At 48.4% G+C, this 17849-nt stretch overlaps 1 protein-coding gene across 5 annotated transcripts in view; it reads left to right on the top strand.

Moving 5' to 3' along the window:
- TRIM36 (tripartite motif containing 36) overlaps positions 1 to 17849 on the top strand; it is a 173587-nt gene that overhangs the window by 56543 nt on the left and 99195 nt on the right. For 4 of the 5 annotated variants that reach the window (XM_063964150.1, XM_063964146.1, XM_063964149.1 and 1 more), the window contains exons 2-3: positions 1146 to 1383; positions 3897 to 3932. In XM_063964150.1, coding sequence (XP_063820220.1) covers positions 1269 to 1383; positions 3897 to 3932 — 151 coding nt within the window. In that variant the 5' untranslated portion in view covers positions 1146 to 1268. The remainder of the gene's footprint in view (positions 1 to 1145; positions 1384 to 3896; positions 3933 to 17849) is intronic. The other variant, XM_063964147.1, reaches the window with a different exon arrangement.

Below are 17849 nucleotides of genomic sequence, written 5' to 3'. Positions count from 1 at the left end.
ACCCGGGATTCAAAATCCTTCTTTATTGTGTCAGCTCTTCCGGGCACAGTATCCTAACTGAGGTCTGGAGGAGGGTCATAGTGGGAGGAGCCAGTGCACACCAGGTAGTCCTAAAGCTTTCTTTAGTTGTGCCCAGTCTCCTGCGGAGCCGCTATTCCCCATGGTCCTTACTGAGTTCCCAGCATACACTACGGACTACGAGAAATAGATTTACCGGTGAGTAAAATCTTATTTTTTTATGAATGGTGTTTAATGTTGCTCATTACTTTAAATTCAGTTGTAATTATTCAAGAGTTATGGTGCCCATTCATTAATGCGATTTTGCCCAATTTAATCGGATTCTGAAGTTTCGAGCCGGTAAATCATATGAAAACTGGCAAATTGCATGTGTGTTACCTCCAATCCGATACGCGGTCCCGTGCACATCAGATTGGAGTCCCTAGATCGGAAGTACTGCACTATAGATATATTGTACCGGCAGCCTTGGCTGAGGTCGCATACAATACATCGTATGTAAAAGGTCTGCATACGATGTATCCTATGCGATCCTGCCGCCAGAAAGCTGCCGGACTGTTCAAGGATGTTTGTATGCGATTAGGCTGCCTTTACAACAATAAGTTCCAGTTGGAGTACTGTTCAGGTTTTACAGTATGTATTTTACTGCATTTCCTGCTAATGTAGGGACTTCTCATGCCCCTCTGGTACCTCTTTCACATTGCAAAAATAAACCGGTATCGACACGGGTCACTGTGCGATGTGAAAGGGGCCTGGAAGAATTCCCGGGTTGAATACCGGGTCAGTGGCAGTGTAAATGGGTTCCTGGGTCGATGGAACCCGTTTACTACATAGGGAGAGGCGCTGCCGGCTTTGCCCCCCTCCGCTATGGCAACTGGGCCGGCATATTGCCGGGTCGGGAAGCCAGCGCTGAGGCTCCAATGCCGGAGCCCACCTGGGAAGGACCCATTTCCAATTCCCGGGTGGGATCCGGCATTGGACATGTGAAAGGGGTATCAGTGACATCTTCCTGCCCCAATGCACTGGAAGAATTCTGTAAATAGTTGCAATGTTCTTTCTAGCTTTACTACCTGCCTTATTGTGATGGTGTGTGTTTTTTTTTTTTTTTTTTTTTTCCTTCTGTTCTTCAGATTGTAATTAAAAACATTGAGCGGGAGCTGATATGTCCTTCCTGCAAGGAGTTATACACGCACCCACTCATCCTACCATGCCAGCACAGCATTTGTCACAAGTGTGTGAAGGAGCTTCTCTTTATGACCCTGGAGGACTCCACTGATGCAAGCTCTGAAGCCTCCACACCTGGGGGAAGCCCACGCAGTCGTATCCACTCCCCTAGTATTGAAAGGATCGACAGACTAATCAGATCAGGTTGGTGCTGTGGTGTCTGTTATCTATGAGAATCTTTTATTTTATGTATTTATAATAGCACCTGTTTTATACAACTTGTTCAACAGCAATTTATGAGGAATGCATAAACGCTAACTTTTTTTATTACTTATTTGAAGATCTAACCAAAATAGACAATCTTATTTGATAGCAGGATTTAGCATTTTTATTTTGCTATTTATAAAACATGATGTACTAACATCTTATAGGTTTGTATATGTAATTTCACTTGTATGGTGTGTGCTTCATGTTCCTAAATAAATCCTCTCATATTATTTATTTCCAGTTCCAGAGCTAAATGACTGTTGCAGTGGGGGGATCAGTATGGGATACTGGCGGCCGGGATGCCGATATAGCGACAGCTGTCCTCCCAGCTGTCGCTATATCGGCATACCGGCCGCCAAAATGCATGGCAAGGGGACCATTTACCCACAGAGGGAGATTCTCCTACTTTGCCAGTATTTCGGCAGTGGAATTGTACCCCTTTCGGGATTCCAGCGTTGGTATTGCGACTGCTGGGATCCCGGCGGGTGGTATTTTACACTCATACCGTAGTGACCCCACACTGCTCAGCTCCCACCTTAAGCTGGGTACACACTTAGCGGTTTATCATACGATATATATTTCCGGTGCGGATTGGAACAATATATTGTGCACGACTGTTGTTCATTGCGTCTCCCCAACTGATGTGCTGCAAGTCGTACACCGGATTGTTCAGTGTGTATTGCAGCGTGATGTATTATTACATCACATCGCACAGTCACTAGGACACCTTTTTCTAGTGTGTACCCAGCGTAACATTGTAACAACTTTGCTAGTTGAAGGACTCGTCTTATGCTATATAGAGTTAGTTTTCATTATCATGTGCCTTTTAAATGTACAGATGTGTCATTTTACACTGTGGCTTTAGACGTGCCAAATAGCCCCTCTTGTCGCGCCAGGTCCTGGGCATCTCGGTTATGTCCAGCGTTTTTCTCGCTCTTCGCATAAATACAGCTGGGAGCGACAAAACTACTTTGCTAGATTGCACTAGTCAATTTGATGTGCGAAATTTGTGCACGTTTTTTCGTCTGCATCTGTGTAAAGTGGCTCAGATTAAACATCTGTGAGTTTTCCTCACATCAAGTTCCATTGTGCTTAATCTGTGACTTTGTACGTCTGTAAAACCAATTCATGTGCTGTTAATGTCGCAGGCTTGCATCTCTGGTGCACTGTGAGACAGTTTTCACTGACTTTGCGATTTAATATGCAAAATGTAACCAGAAGTGCAGCATGTTAGTCCTCTGACAGCTCCTCAGTCGCGCCGTGCGTCTCGCGCTATATGGTGTATAGGCCCTTATTCAGGTTTGTTAGCAAACCAAAAAAGCAACCAGAATGCAAAACCATGTTGCACTGCAGGGGGCAGATATAACATGCGCAGATGAAGTTTATTTGGGTGGGGTGTGTTCAAATTGAAATCTAAATTGCAGTGTAGAAATTAAGCAGCCATGTATTCATTGTTTGCAGCATACACACCGGACGATATTGTAAACCGTATCGCTCAGGAGGGTAACAATGAGCGATATTGTTTACAATATCTCCTAGTGTGTATGCACCTTAAATCTCTCTGCACATGTTACATCTGCCCCACCTGCAATGCAGTATGGTTTTTCCCAATTGTTTGCCAATAGGTGAATGAGGACACATCTGTAGCATATGGCCTTGTATCTGAGAAGCGGGAGAGCGACATGGAAATTTTACTACTCAAGTTGAGGGAATTGTCTACACTTAAGGGCTCTACACACTGGGCGATCGGCCGCTGAGGTGGCCGACCCGACGGGGAGGGGGGTGGGGGTGATGAAGGGGAGAGTGAAGTTTCTTCACTACCCCCGGCCCCATAGCCCTGCATGCTAATATGGACTATATTGTCCATATTGGCTTGCAGGCATAAACAAGCTGGCACCAACGATGAGCGAGTGCGGGGACGCACATTGTTCATCGTTGGTGCCTACACACTGAAAGATATGAATATCTCGTTCATTAATGAACGAGATTGTTCATATCTTTCAGTGTAATCGGTAAATGTGTAGGCCCATTTAGTAATTATATACTGCTTAATATTTATTAACTGGTGTAGAGAGCTCTTCAAAGACAAAACACATCTGCTTTAAGGATTCCTACATATAGCCAACTTTTCTTACTGTTCAGGGGGATATTATTTTAGCATTGTGTTAGAACTTGGGTAATGTAGTATGACACATAATGACTACTAACGAAGTCTGGAATTCTATTAGTACCCAGTGATGTTCTGCTTCTTGTAACATTCATGTACTAAGACAAATTGAGGATTATTTTATTCCTGTAATGAACAAAATGTGATTTATATAAAATTGCTTTTACTTATTACACGCTTAAGCTGTTTCTCTAACATACGTTCTACTTTAAGGATCTGCACCTCTTATGCAATCACTGGAACCTTTGAAATGTCTTAATTTGTAAATGTTAATCTTTTGCAGCCTCACATTGGAGCTCTCTTCTACTGAGAAGTAGAGGTGACTTATTCTCCATCTCTAGATTTTACAGCCTGTGTGCTTCTGTGCGTGTTGCCCTTATTCCCACTTTCTGCTATCTGTGTTCTAGGTTTCATTCTGTTGGAGAGGTAAAACTTCCTTGAGTTTTGGTACCCAAACATAATTTAAACAGATTTTTTTTTTTTTTTAATTGATTGAGATTTTGATCATGCGTTATAGACAGATAGCCCAAGGTAAGCCTACCATTGAAGGTGGTAGGCATTATTTTATGTAATGGTTCAGCTGAACAGATATTGCTGTCTGATCAAAATACAAAGCATTTTAGCTTCTGTTTACACTGGAGTGTTACCCACCAGTAAGTGCTCATTACTATTGTTTGTAAAATGCTGTGGATGATGAATCTTTAATGCCCAACTGTGTACATTACTACATCAATGTTTGGTAAGTTGTGTAAGATGGAGAATAATTGACATAAGGATCATTAATCTCTGACAACCAATTTTGTAAGCTATATTGATGAGTTCAGGTCATGGGTAACATTGCTTTAACCATCTTTCAAATGGTTCCTAACACCGATGAGTCTTTAATTTTATAGTATTTAACTGCGATTGTTTTTAGGTGAAATGAAATCAAAATTTTATGCAGCCCTATGTTTAGTGAACAGGGTTCTATAGCACAGGGAGATACTGTATGCATGCTGCTATTACACGGATGTAAGCAATGTATGTTTCCCGTACAACCTGCTCCCTAAACTCTTCCTGGATCTCAGACATACCCGACACACTCTTATCACTTATGCAGTATATAGACCTTATGCAGTATCTGGGGTACCTATCTCTTACCGCTTGATCATGGTTCCTGGCAGATTTCATCTTTGGCTATGGAGTTTTTTTTTTTTTTTTCTTTAAATGATATGCTAGGCTACTCGCACATACTTTAATAGCGCACAAAGCTGGAAAATTCCATTGGTAGTTTCATTGGGCCCTACCTCATTCCCAGATACTCTGTGCCATGGTTTTTTTCTGGCATCCTGTGCACATTGTTTCATTGTAGCTAGTTTATCTTTTAAGGATCCATAAACTGAATTTTACCAAAAAAAAGAAAAAATAGTTGGTGTAAAATCACTATCGCTCTGCTTAAAGCCCTTCCCATATCCAGTTAGAAATGTAACTACTGCTTGAGGACCACTTTCCACTGTTGTTGCAACCTGCTTTTTCTTCAGCAGATGCCGGAAAACCTATTTAGCTTAACCAAAATAAGATTTTAAACCTACCGGTAAATCTTTTTCTCCTAGTCCGTAGAGGATGCTGGGGACTAAGGACCATGGGGTATAGACAGGCTCCGCAGGAGACATGGGCACTCTAAAGACTTTAGATGGGTGTGCACTGGCTCCTCCCTCTATGCCTCTCCTCCAGACCTCAGTTAAAGAACTGTACCCAGAGGAGACGGACCGTACGAGGAAAGGATTTTTGTTAATCTAAGGGCAAGATACATACCAGCCCACACCATCCACACCGTACAACATGGAATAAACTAACCAGTTAACAGTGTGAAACAAAACCGCATCAGCCAGAGACTGGTCGAAACTGTAAGCAATAACTATATACAAGCCTTGCAGAATTTAGTCCGCACTGGGACGGGCGCCCAGCATCCTCTACGGACTAGGAGAAAAAGATTTACCGGTAGGTTTAAAATCTTATTTTCTCTTACATCCTACAGGATGCTGGGGACTCCGTAAGGACCATGGGGATTATACCAAAGCTCCAGACCGGGCGGGAGAGTGCGGATGACTCTGCAGCACTGATTGAGTTAACATGAGGTCCTCCTCAGCCAAGGTATCAAACTTGTAGAATTTAGTAAAAGTGTTTGAACCCGACCAAGTAGCCGCTCGGCATAGTTGCAATGCTGAGACACCTCGGGCAGCCGCCCAAGAAGAGCCCACCTTCCTAGTGGAATGGGCCTTTACCGAATTTGGTACCGGCAATCCAGCCGTAGAATGAGCCTGCTGAATCGTGTTACAGATCCAGCGGGCAATAGTCTGCTTAGAAGCAGGGGCGCCAACCTTGTTGGCCGCATACAGGACAAACAGTGCCTCTGTTTTCCTAACCCGAGCCGTCCTGGCTACATAAACCTTTAAGGCCCTGACTACATTAAGAGACCTGGAATCCTCCAAGTCCCCCGTAGCCTTAGGCACCACAATAGGCTGGTTCATATGAAACGATGAAACCACCTTAGGCAGAAATTGAGGACGAGTCCTCAACTCTGCTCTATCCACATGGAAAATCAGATAGGGGCTTTTGTGAGACAAAGCCGCCAATTCAGACACCCGCCTCGCAGATGCCAAGGCTAACAACATGACCACTTTCCAAGTGAGAAATTTCAACTCTACTATTTGAAGAGGTTCAAACCAGTGTGACTTAAGGAACTGTAACACCACGTTAAGGTCCCATGGTGCCCCTTGGGGCACAAAAGGAGGCTGGATGTGCAGCACTCACTTTACAAAAGTCTGGAGTTCTGGGAGAGAAGCCAATTCCTTCTGAAAGAATATTGACAGGGCCGAAATCTGCCTTAATAGAGCCTAACTTTAGGCCCATATCCACTCCTGTCTGCAGAAAGTGGAGAAAACGGCCCAGATGAAAACCTCCTGTAGGAGCATTCTTGGTTTCACACCAAGATACATATCTCCTCCAGATACGGTGATAATGTTTCGCCGTCACCTCCTTCCTAGCTTTTATCAGAGTAGGGATGGCCTTCCCCGGAATACCTTTCCTAGCTAGGATTTGGCGTTCAACCGCCATGCCGTCAAACGTAACCGCGGTAAGTCTTGGAACACGCAGGGTCCCTGCTGCAACAGGTCCTCCCTGAAAGGAAGAGGCCATGGATCTTCTGTGATTATTTCCTGAAGATCTGAATACCAGGCCCTCTGAGGCCAATCCGGAACAATGAGTATTGTCTGGACTCTTTTTCGTCTTATGATTCTCAGTATTTTTGAGATGAGTGGAAGAGGAGGGAAGACATAGACCAGGGGTGGCCAACCAGTCCGTGACAAAGAGCCAAAAAAACTTTGCCGATAGCGTGCATGCAAATATGGAATGTGGCCTTGTGCCTGCTAGACCACACCCCTGGTATAAAATACATTGAAAAAGCCAGAACAACACAAAATAGATTTTTTTAAAGCCAGATCCACTGAAAAAGCCACTTTCACAAAGTATAATTGAAAAAGCCAGATTCACATAAACTTCAGCTCCCCCATGTCACTCCAGCCAGCTCTCCCATGTGTCACTACTGCCAAGACCCTGCTGTGTCACTCCAGACAGGTCTCCCATGTGTCACTCCAGCCAACACCCTCCTGTCACTCCGGCCAGCTCCCCCATGTGTCACTCCTGCTAACACCCTCCTATGTCGCTCCAGCCAGCTCCCCCGTGTCACTCCAGCCAGGTCTCCCATGTGTCACTACTGCCAAGACCCTGCTGTGTCACTCCAGCCAGCTCCCCCATGTGTCACTCCTGCTACCACCCTCCTATATCACTCCAGCCAGCTCCCCCATGTGTCACTCCTGCTACCACCCTCCTATGTCACTCCAGCCATATCTCCCATGTGTCACTACTTCCAGCACCCTCCCACATCACTCCTGCAAGGACACTCCTGTGTCTCTCCAGCCAGCTCTGCCATGTGTCACTCTAGCCCACCCTCATGTATCACTACAGCCCCCCCATCAACTCATGCTAGCTCTTCCATGTGTCACTCCTGCTAGCACCCTCCTATGTCACTCCAGCCAGCTCCCCCGTGTCACTCCAGCAAGGTCTCCCATGTGTCACTACTGCTAAGACCCTGCTGTGTCACTCCAACCAGCTCCCCCATGTGTCACGCCTGCTACCACCCTCCTATGTCACTACAGCCAGCTCCCCCATGTGTCACTCCTGCTACCACCCTCCTATGTCACTCCAGCCATATCTCCCATGTGTCACTACTTCCAGCACCCTCCCACATCACTCCTGCAAGGACACTCCTGTGTCTCTCCAGCCAGCTCTGCCATGTGTCACTCTAGCCCACCCTCATGTATCACTACAGCCCCCCCATCAACTCATGCTAGCTCTTCCATGTGTCACTCCTGCTAGCACCCTCCTATGTCACTCCAGCCAGCTCCCCCGTGTCACTCCAGCAAGGTCTCCCATGTGTCACTACTGCTAAGACCCTGCTGTGTCACTCCAACCAGCTCCCCCATGTGTCACGCCTGCTACCACCCTCCTATGTCACTACAGCCAGCTCCCCCATGTGTCACTACTTGCAGCACCCTACTGTCACTCCAGCCAGCTCCCCCATGTGTCACTACTTGCAGCACCCTACTGTCACTCCAGCCAGCTCCCCCATGTGTCATTCCTGCTACCACCCTCCTATATCACTCCAGCCAGCTCCCCCATGTGTCACTCCTGCTACCACCCTCCTATATCACTCCAGCCAGCTCCCCCATGTGTCACTCCTGCTACCACACTCCTATGTCACTCCAGCCATATCTCCCATGTGTCACTACTTCCAGCACCCTCCCACATCACTCCCGCAAGGACCCTCTTGTGTCTCTCCAGCCAGCTCTGCCATGTGTCACTCTAGCCCACCCTCATGTTTCACTACAGCCCCCCCATCAACTCGTGCCATTGCAGCAGTCCCTAATGTGTCCTCTGTTTGCTTGTGGGTGTCTAACCTCTAGTAGCAGTTTCTGTATCTGTTGTGGTTACATGATTTAGAGTGTTGGGAGCCACATTTGAATAAAAGAGCCACAGGTTGGCCACCGCTGACATAGACCGACGGAAACAGCCATGGTGTCACCAGGGCGTCGACTGCTACCGCCTGAGGGTCCCTTGACCTGGAACAATACCTCCGAAGTGTCTTGTTGAGGCGTGACGCCATCATGTCTATTTGAGGAAGCCCCCAACGACTTGTTATCTCTGGAAAAACTTCTTGATGAAGACCCCACTCTCCTGGATGGAGGTCGTGTCTGCTGAGGAAGTCTGCTTCCCAGTTGTCCACTCCCGGAATGAAGACTGCTGACAGCGCGCTTACATGATTTTCCGCCCAGCGAAGAATCCTGGTGGCTTCCGCCATTGCCACTCTGCTCCTTGTCCCGCCTTGGCGGTTTACATGAGCCACTGCTGTGACGTTGTCTGATTGAATCAGAACAGGTAGGTCGCGAAGAAGAGTCTCCGCTTGTCGTAGGCCGTTGTATATGGCCCTTAATTCCAGCACGTTAATTCCTGGCTCGACCACAGTCCCTGAAAATTTCTTCCTTGTGTGACTGCTCCCCATCCTTGGAGGCTCACGTCCGTGGTCACCAGAACCCAGTCTTAAATGCCGAACCTGCGACCGTCTAGAAGGTGAGCACTCTGCAGCCACTACAGGAGAGACACCCTGGCCCTGGGGGACAGGCTTATTTTCTGATGCATTTGTAAATGGGACCCCGACCATTTGTCCAGAAGGTCCCACTGAAATGTCCTCGCATGGAACCTGCCGAAGGATATGGCCTCGTAGGCCGCAACCATTTTTCCCAGTACTCTAGTGCATTGATGAACTGACACTCTTTTTGGCTTTAACAGGTCTCTGACCATGCTCTGGAGGTCCTGGGCTTTTTCCATTGGGAGTAAAACACTCTTTTCAGTGTCCAGAATCATGCCTAAAAATGATAGCCGAGTCGTTGGAATCAACTGTGATTTTGGCAGATTTAGGATCCAGCCGTGTTGCTGCAGCACTCTCAGGGAGAGTGACACGCTTTTCAGCAACTGATCTCTCGATCTCTCTTTTATCAGGAGATCGTCCAAGTATGGGATAATTGTGACTCCTTGCCTGCGTAGGAGCACCATCATTTCCGCCATTACCTTGGTGAAAATCCTCGGGGCCGTGGACAGCCCAAACGGCAACGTCTGAAACTGGTAATGACAATCCTGTACAGCGAATCTCAGGTACGCCTGATGAGGATAAATGGGGACATGAAGGTATGCATCCTTTATGTCTAGTGACACCATAAAATCCCCCCCCTTCCAGGCTGGAGATCACTGCCCGGAGAGATTCCATCTTGAATTTGAACTGTTTTAGATACAGGTTTAGGGATTTTAGATTAAGAATGGGTCTGACCGAGCCATCCGGTTTCGGGACCACAAATAGAGTTGAATAGTACCCCTTCCCCTGTTGCACTAGGGGAACCTTGATAATCACTTGCTGTTGACACAGCTTTTGTATCGCAGCTAAAACTATTTCCCTCTCTGGGGGAGAGGCTGGCAAAGCCGACTCGAAAAATCGGCGAGGAGGCACTTCTTCGAATTCCAGTTTGTAGCCTTGGGATAAAATTTCCATCGCCCAAGGATCCAAATCTGACAGAACCCAGATATGGCTGAAGAGTCGAAGACGTGCCCCCACCGGCGCGGACTCCCGCAGTGGAGCCCCAGCGTCATGCAGTAGATTTTGTAGAAGCCGGGGAGGACTTCTGTTCCTGGGAACTAGCCGTAGCAGGCATTCTTTTCCCTCTACCCTTACCTCTGGCGAGGAAGGAAGAGCCCCGGCCCCTTCTGGACTTATGCGACCGAAAGGACTGCATCTGATATTGAGGTGTTTTCTTTTGCTGTGGGGGAACATAAGGCAAAAAAGATTTACCCGCTGTAGCTGTGGAAACCAGGTCCCCGAGGCCCTCCCCAAATAAAACCGTACCCTTGTAAGGCAAAGTTTCCATATGCCTCTTTGAATCGGCATCACCCGTCCATTGGCGGGTCCACAGGGCTCGCCTAGCAGAAATTGCCATGGCATTGGCTCTTGAACCCAACAGCCCAACGTCTATCGCAGCGTCTCTCATGTATAACGCTGCGTCTTTTATATGACCCAAGGTCAATAAAATGCTATTGCGCTACATACCTATGCCGACGCTACTGCCGGTCTGAGCAAGGCCCCCGTATGTGTATAAATTGATTTTAAGGTAGTCTCCTGTCTGCGATCAGCAGGATCCTTGAGGGCTGCCGTGTCTGGAGACTGTAGCGCCACCTTTTTGGACAAGCGCGTCAAAGCCTTGTCCACCCTGGGCGAGGATTCCCACCGTAACCTGTCCTGTGTGGGGAAAGGATACGCCAGAAGAATTCTCTTGGGAATCTGCAGTTTCTTGTCTGGAGTTTCCCAAGCTTTTTTAAATAAAGTGTTCAGCTCATGAGATGGGGGAAAGGTTACCTCAGGTTTCTTCTCCTTTAAACATGCATACCCTCGTGTCAGGCACCGAGGGGTCCTCTGTGATATGCAAAACGTCTTTTATTGCAATAATCATATAATGAATACTCTTGGCCACCCTTGGGTGTAACCTCGCATCATCGTAGTCCACACTGGAGTCAGAATCCGTGTCTGTATCAGTGTCTGCTACCTGGGACAGGGGACGTTTGAGACCGTGAAGGGCCTTGTCACATTCAAAGCCATGGATTGACTCCCTGCTTTTTCTTTGGACTCTGCTTTGTCCAATCTTTTATGTAATAGACACATTTGCATTTAAAACATTCCACATATCCATCCAATCAGGTGTCGACTGTGCCGACAGACACCACAATCATCTGCTCTACCTCCTCCTTAGACGAGCCTTCCGCTTCAGACATGCCGACACACGTACCGACACCCCCACACACTGGTAGATAGATAGATAGATAGATAGATATATAACAATACTCTTTAATCGCGCTGTATTAAAATGAAGGCAGCACCTCGTGAAAAAATCTCCCTGCTAGTGGGAGATAAACATAGGTTGAGGGTACAATATTCAGAGGGCGCACAATTATACTGTAATTTAAAATGAAAATTAAGCCAGCGTGACCCGAAGGACAATAATTTTACTAAAACCAAAAATAAAAATATGGTACAGTAGTATAATGTTTCATAAGTACAATACACATTTATACAGAAACATGGGCCCTCATTCCGAGTTGATCGGTCGCAAGGCGAATTTAGCAGAGTTACACACGCTAAGCCGCCGCCTACTGGGAGTGAATCTTAGCTTCTTAAAATTGCGAACGATGTATTCGCAATATTGCGATTACTAACTACTTAGCAGTTTCAGAGTAGCTCCAGACTTACTCTGCCTGTGCGATCAGTTCAGTGCTTGTCGTTCCTGGTTGACGTCACAAACACACCCAGCGTTCGCCCAGGCACTCCCACCGTTTCTCCGGCCACTCCTGCGTTTTTTCCGGAAACGGTAGCGTTTTCAGCCACACGCCCCTGAAACGCCGTGTTTCCGCCCACTAACACCCATTTCCTGTCAATCACATTACGATCGCCGGAGCGAAGAAAAAGCCGTGAGTAAAAATACTTTCTTCATAGTAAAGTTACTTGGCGCAGTCGCAGTGCGAACATTGCGCATGCGTACTAAGCGGATTTTCACTGCGATGCGATGAAAAATACCGAGCGAACAACTCGGAATGAGGGCCATGGTACGTTATCTAAATTATTTTTTCATAAATTCCAACGCGTTTCGTCCGCTATGGACTTCATCAGGGGTACAGGTCGTAGCTGGTGATGTTGATGGAGGAAAAGGAGTGTAAGGAGCCTTTTCCTCCATCAACATCACCAGCTACGACCTGTACCCCTGATGAAGTCCATAGCGGACGAAACGCGTTGGTTTTATGAAAAAATCATTTAGAAAGTCCCATGTTTCTGTATAAATGTATATTGTACTTATGAAACATTATACTACTGAACCATATTTTTATTTTTGGTTTTATTAAAATTATTGTCCTTCGGGTCACGCTGGCTTCATTTTCATAAAGAGAGAGAGATATAGCACTGAGACAAAATCCCAGTCCGTACAGCGCTTTTATATATCGATAATACACTCACTGCGCCAAATAAATGTGCCCCCCCCCTTGCCCTCTGTACTTGTGTTCAGCAGAGGAGAGTTCGGGGAGCAGCTTCTCTGCAGCGTGCTGTGGAGAAGATGGTGCTGGAGTACCCCAGTGAAGATCTGGAGTCTTCTGCCGCCTTTTGAAGTCTTCTTTCTTCTTATACTCGCCTGGCTTCTATCTTCCAGCTCTGTGAGGAGGACGGCGGCACGGCTCTGGGACGAACAGCGAGGATGAGACCTGCGTTCCAACCCTCTGGAGCTAATTGTGTCCAGTAGCCTAAGTAGCAGAGCCTATCATTTAAGTAGGTCTGCTTCTCTGCCCTCAGTCCCACGAAGCAGGGAGCCTGTTGCCAGCAGTGCCCCCTGAAAATAAAAAACCTAACAAAGTCTTATTCGGAGAATGTCAGTAGAGCTCCCATGCAGTGCATCCAGTCTCCTCTGGGCACAGGATCTAACTGAGGTCTGGTGGAGGGGCATAGAGGGAGGAGCCACTGCACACCCATCTAAAGTCTTTAGAGTACCCATGTCTCCTGCGGAGCCCGTCTATACCCCATGGTCCTTACGGAGTCCCCAGCATCCTCTAGGACGTAAGAGAAAAATAATTTTCCAGCCTTGCTTCCATAGCATGGAGAAAACTGGTGTAGGAGGGAATTTGGAGGTGAAGCCTATTATGGTTCATCCTGCATAAGGTACACTCCGTTGGAAACCAGAGTGGTGTGTGTGTGTGTGCAGTGTTCACTCTAGGATTTTTTTAGGGCAGGGTGCTGATCACGGGTAGGGCACATTTTTCGTTCGGGAGGGCACATTTTTCAGTTAGAAGGGCAAAATTAGGTACATACTATAATGCTTGGTCCTCCCATTCCCACATGATAAAGAATGGGCAGTGCGCGCCAAAGGCGCGCAGCAAAAATTTAGGGCCGTTGTTTTTCGTGGGGAAGGGGCATGGCCACATAATAGTGGCAATTCACATTACACCACACAGTAGTGCAGCTAATACACACTGCACCAGGTAGAACCTCCTATACACACTGCGATATGTACGTTATACATATTGCGCCAGGCAGAGCACATTCTACACTTTGCGCCAGGCAGAGCACGTTATACACACTGCACCAGGTAGAGAGCACTGAGACACACTGCACCAGGTAGAGAGCACCGAGAAACATTGCACCAGGTAGAGAGCACCGAGAAACATTGCATCAGGTAGAGAGCACGTTATACACATTGCACCAGGTAGAGAGCACTGAGACACATTGCACCAGGTAGAGAACACTGAGAAACATTGCACCAGGTAGAGAGCACGTTATACACATTGCACTAGGTAGAAAGCACTGAGACACATTGCACCAGGTAGAGAGCACGTTATACACATTGCACCAGGTAGAAAGCACTGAGAAACACTGCACCAGGTAGAGAGCACTGAGAAACATTGCACCAGGTAGAGAGCACAAGACACACTGCACCAGGTAGGGCACATTTTTGATCTCCGCTTTTTTTGTGCCAGTCTTACATACTGGGGGCTGATGCTGCGGGTCCCCCCTCACACACCGCGGAGCTGGTTGAAAATGGCCACCACACTGATCCATGTACACAGAGGAGGGAGGGCTGGGTTTGTCTCGGCGGGAGAGGCAAACCCAGCCCTCCTGTCTCATCAGATCATGAGCAGACCTATAGTCTGCTCACAGAGTAGGGGAGCTGCGACGGCTGACAGCTAAGGACGGGCGGGACGAGGCGGGCGGGACGCGGAGGTCTCTGTCTCTCATGCAGGGAAGACACAGTGATCGCGCTGAGCCAAAAAAATAGTGGGTCCAAGGGACCCCTCAGTTTTAAAAATTTGGGTCCTACTTCAGTTTCTGGGTCCCATAGCAATGTATGCTTTTGAGATCCCCTTATGCCTCCCCACATAGCATTAGACCACCCCACATGGTAGATAGCAGTTATGGCTGTATTGGGGGGCAAATAGAGGGTTAGGTGCAGGTAGTGCTGTAGGCAGTGTTAGGGGTAGGGAGGCATCAGTACCCAGGATTCGGTGCTTCCTGCTCCCCGTCAACTTTTAAGATCAGCTTCTCTGTGTCCTTGTTGAAGCCCTACCGCTATAACACGAGGTGTGTGCGTATGCTGGGCACTGTCTGAGTATGGGGTGTGTGCGTATGCTGGGCACTGCTTTGGTTTGGGGATTGTTTGTGTGTATGCTGAGCACTGTGTGGGTGTGGCAGTTGTGTCTATGCTGAGCACTGTGTGTGGATATGGGAGTTTATGTATGCTGGTCACTGTGTATAGGGGGATGTATCCTGGGCACTGTGGGTATGGAGTACCCATATGCTAGGCGCTTTGGGAAGGGGGGGGGGGGGAATGAGCAATGTGTGGGTATGGGTTGTGCGTATGATGGCCACTGTGTGGGTATAGAGGGTGCTATGAGCATTGTCAGTGTGTATAATGAGTACTGTGTGGGTATAGAGCATTATGAGAGCTGTGGGGGGTGTATAATGGGCACTGTGTGGTATAGGGGTGTGCATATGATGGGCGCTGTGTGGTATAGGGGTGTGCATATGATGGTCACTATGGGGGTGTGCATACTGGACATTGTGTGGGTTTAGAGGGTTTTATGAGCTCTGGTGGGTGTATAATGAGCACTGTGTGGGCATGGGGTGTGTATGATGGGCACTGTGGGGGTGTGAATACTGAGCACTGTGGGTATGAGGGTGTTTATAATGGGCACTGTGTGGGTATGTGGGGTATAATGGGTGCAGTAGTGGTGGTAGCAGGGGACAGGATAGGTGCAGTAGTGGTGGTATCAGGGGGCAGGATGGGTGCAGTAGTGGTAGGGGGTAGGATAGGTGCAGCAGTGGTAGGAGGCAGGATGGGTGCAGTAGTGGTGGTAGCAGGGGGCAGGATGGGTGCACTAGTAGTTGGGACGCTGGGGGAATAAGATGCAGCGTAACAGGAAGCACCCTCACAGGTATAATGTGCAGGTATTGGCCATGTTATTAAATAAAAATAGGAAAGGCCCGCCCGCACGTTTGTGAAACTAAAGATTTATCACCATTCCCCCAGGTCGCAGCGCTCTGACCTCTTGGTACTTTGCGGTCGTGGTGCCCGACCGCACTGACATGTCCCGCTCGGCCCCAGCTCATGTTCTCTGCAGCAGACCCACCGGGCTTCCCAGAGTGAAGGCGCTCCTCTCCTTCTCCTCGGCTCCCTCCTGCATCTTCCATTCTCCTGTCATCGTGATGTCCGCGCCCGGTTGCCACCAGCACATTCAATGGGTTGGAGATCAGCGCAGGGAGGAGGGACCGACGTCTCAGGTGGCGCTTGGATTGGGAGACGCTGCCGGCAGCGATTGGATGCTGAGAAGCTGCCGGCAGCTATTGGCTGGTGAGGCAGGGCTTGGGGATTTCTCTAACGTCCTAGTGGATGCTGGGGACTCCGTCAGGACCATGGGGATTAGCGGCTCCGCAGGAGACAGGGCACAAAAATAAAGCTTTAGGATTAGGTGGTGTGTACTGGCTCCTCCCCCTATGACCCTCCTCCAAGCCTCAGTTAGGTTTTTGTGCCCGTCCGAGCAGGGTGCAATCTAGGTGGCTCTCCTAAAGAGCTGCTTAGAAAAAGTTTTTTATTTTCAGTGAGTCCTGCTGGCAACAGGCTCACTGCAACGAGGGACTTAGGGGAGAAGAAGTGAACTCACCTGCGTGCAGGATGGATTGGCTTCTTAGGCTACTGGACACCATTAGCTCCAGAGGGATCGAACACAGGCCCAGCCATGGAGTCCGGTCCCAGAGCCGCGCCGCCGACCCCCTTGCAGATGCCGAAAAGCGAAGAGGTCCAGAAACCGGCGGCAGAAGACTTTTCAGTCTTCATGAGGTAGCGCACAGCACTGCAGCTGTGCGCCATTGTTGTCACACACTTCACACCAGCGGTCACGGAGGGTGCAGGGCGCTGCAGGGGGCGCCCTGGGCAGCAATGAGAATACCTTGTTCTGGCTAAAAAATACATCACATATAGCCCTTGGGGCTATATGGATGTATTTAACCCCTGCCAGGTCTCACAAACTCCGGAGAAGAGCCCGCCGAAATAGGGGGCGGGGCCTATCTCCTCAGCACACAGCGCTATTTTCCTGCTCAGCTCCGCTGCGAGGAAGGCTCCCAGGACTCTCCCCTGCACTGCACTACAGGAACAGGGTAAAAAAGAGAGGGGGGGGGCACTTTTTTTGGCGTTTTTGATATATATTAAGCTGCTATAAGGGAGACAACACTTCTATAGGGTTGTTCCTATATATTTATAGCGCTTGGGTGTGTGCTGGCAAACTCTCCCTCTGTCTCCCCAAAGGGCTAGTGGGGTCCTGTCTTCGATAAGAGCATTCCCTGTGTGTCTGCTGTGTGTCGGTACGTGTGTGTCGACATGTATGAGGACGATGTTGGTGTGGAGGCGGAGCAATTGCCGGTAATGGTGATGTCACCCCCTAGGGAGTCGACACCGGAATGGATGGCTTTATTTATGGAATTACGTGATAATGTCAGCACATTACAAAAATCAGTTGACGACATGAGACGGCCGGAAAACCAGTTAGTACCTGTACAGGCGTCTCAGACACCGTCAGGGGCTGTAAAACGCCCTTTACCTCAGTCGGTCGACACAGACCCAGACACGGACACCGAATCTAGTGTCGACGGTGAAGAAACAAACGTATTTTCTCTGACGTCCTAGTGGATGCTGGGAACTCCGTAAGGACCATGGGGAATAGCGGCTCCGCAGGAGACAGGGCACATCTAAAGAAAGCTTTAGGATCACCTGGTGTGCACTGGCTCCTCCCCCTATGACCCTCCTCCAAGCCCCAGTTAGATTTCTGTGCCCGACGAGAAGGGTGCACACTAGGGGCTCTCCTGAGCTCTTTGTGAAAGTTTTAGTTTAGGTTTATTATTTTCAGTGAGACCTGCTGGCAACAGGCTCGCTGCATCGAGGGACTAAGGGGAGAAGAAGCGAACTTACCTGCGTGCAGAGTGGATTGGGCTTCTTAGGCTACTGGACATTAGCTCCAGAGGGACGATCACAGGTTCAGCCTGGATGGGTCACCGGAGCCGCGCCGCCGG

This window comes from Pseudophryne corroboree, chromosome 1, assembly GCF_028390025.1.
Source record: "Pseudophryne corroboree isolate aPseCor3 chromosome 1, aPseCor3.hap2, whole genome shotgun sequence".
In the NCBI taxonomy this organism is placed as follows: domain Eukaryota; kingdom Metazoa; phylum Chordata; class Amphibia; order Anura; family Myobatrachidae; genus Pseudophryne; species Pseudophryne corroboree.
This window is presented reverse-complemented; position numbering and strand designations above follow the sequence as displayed.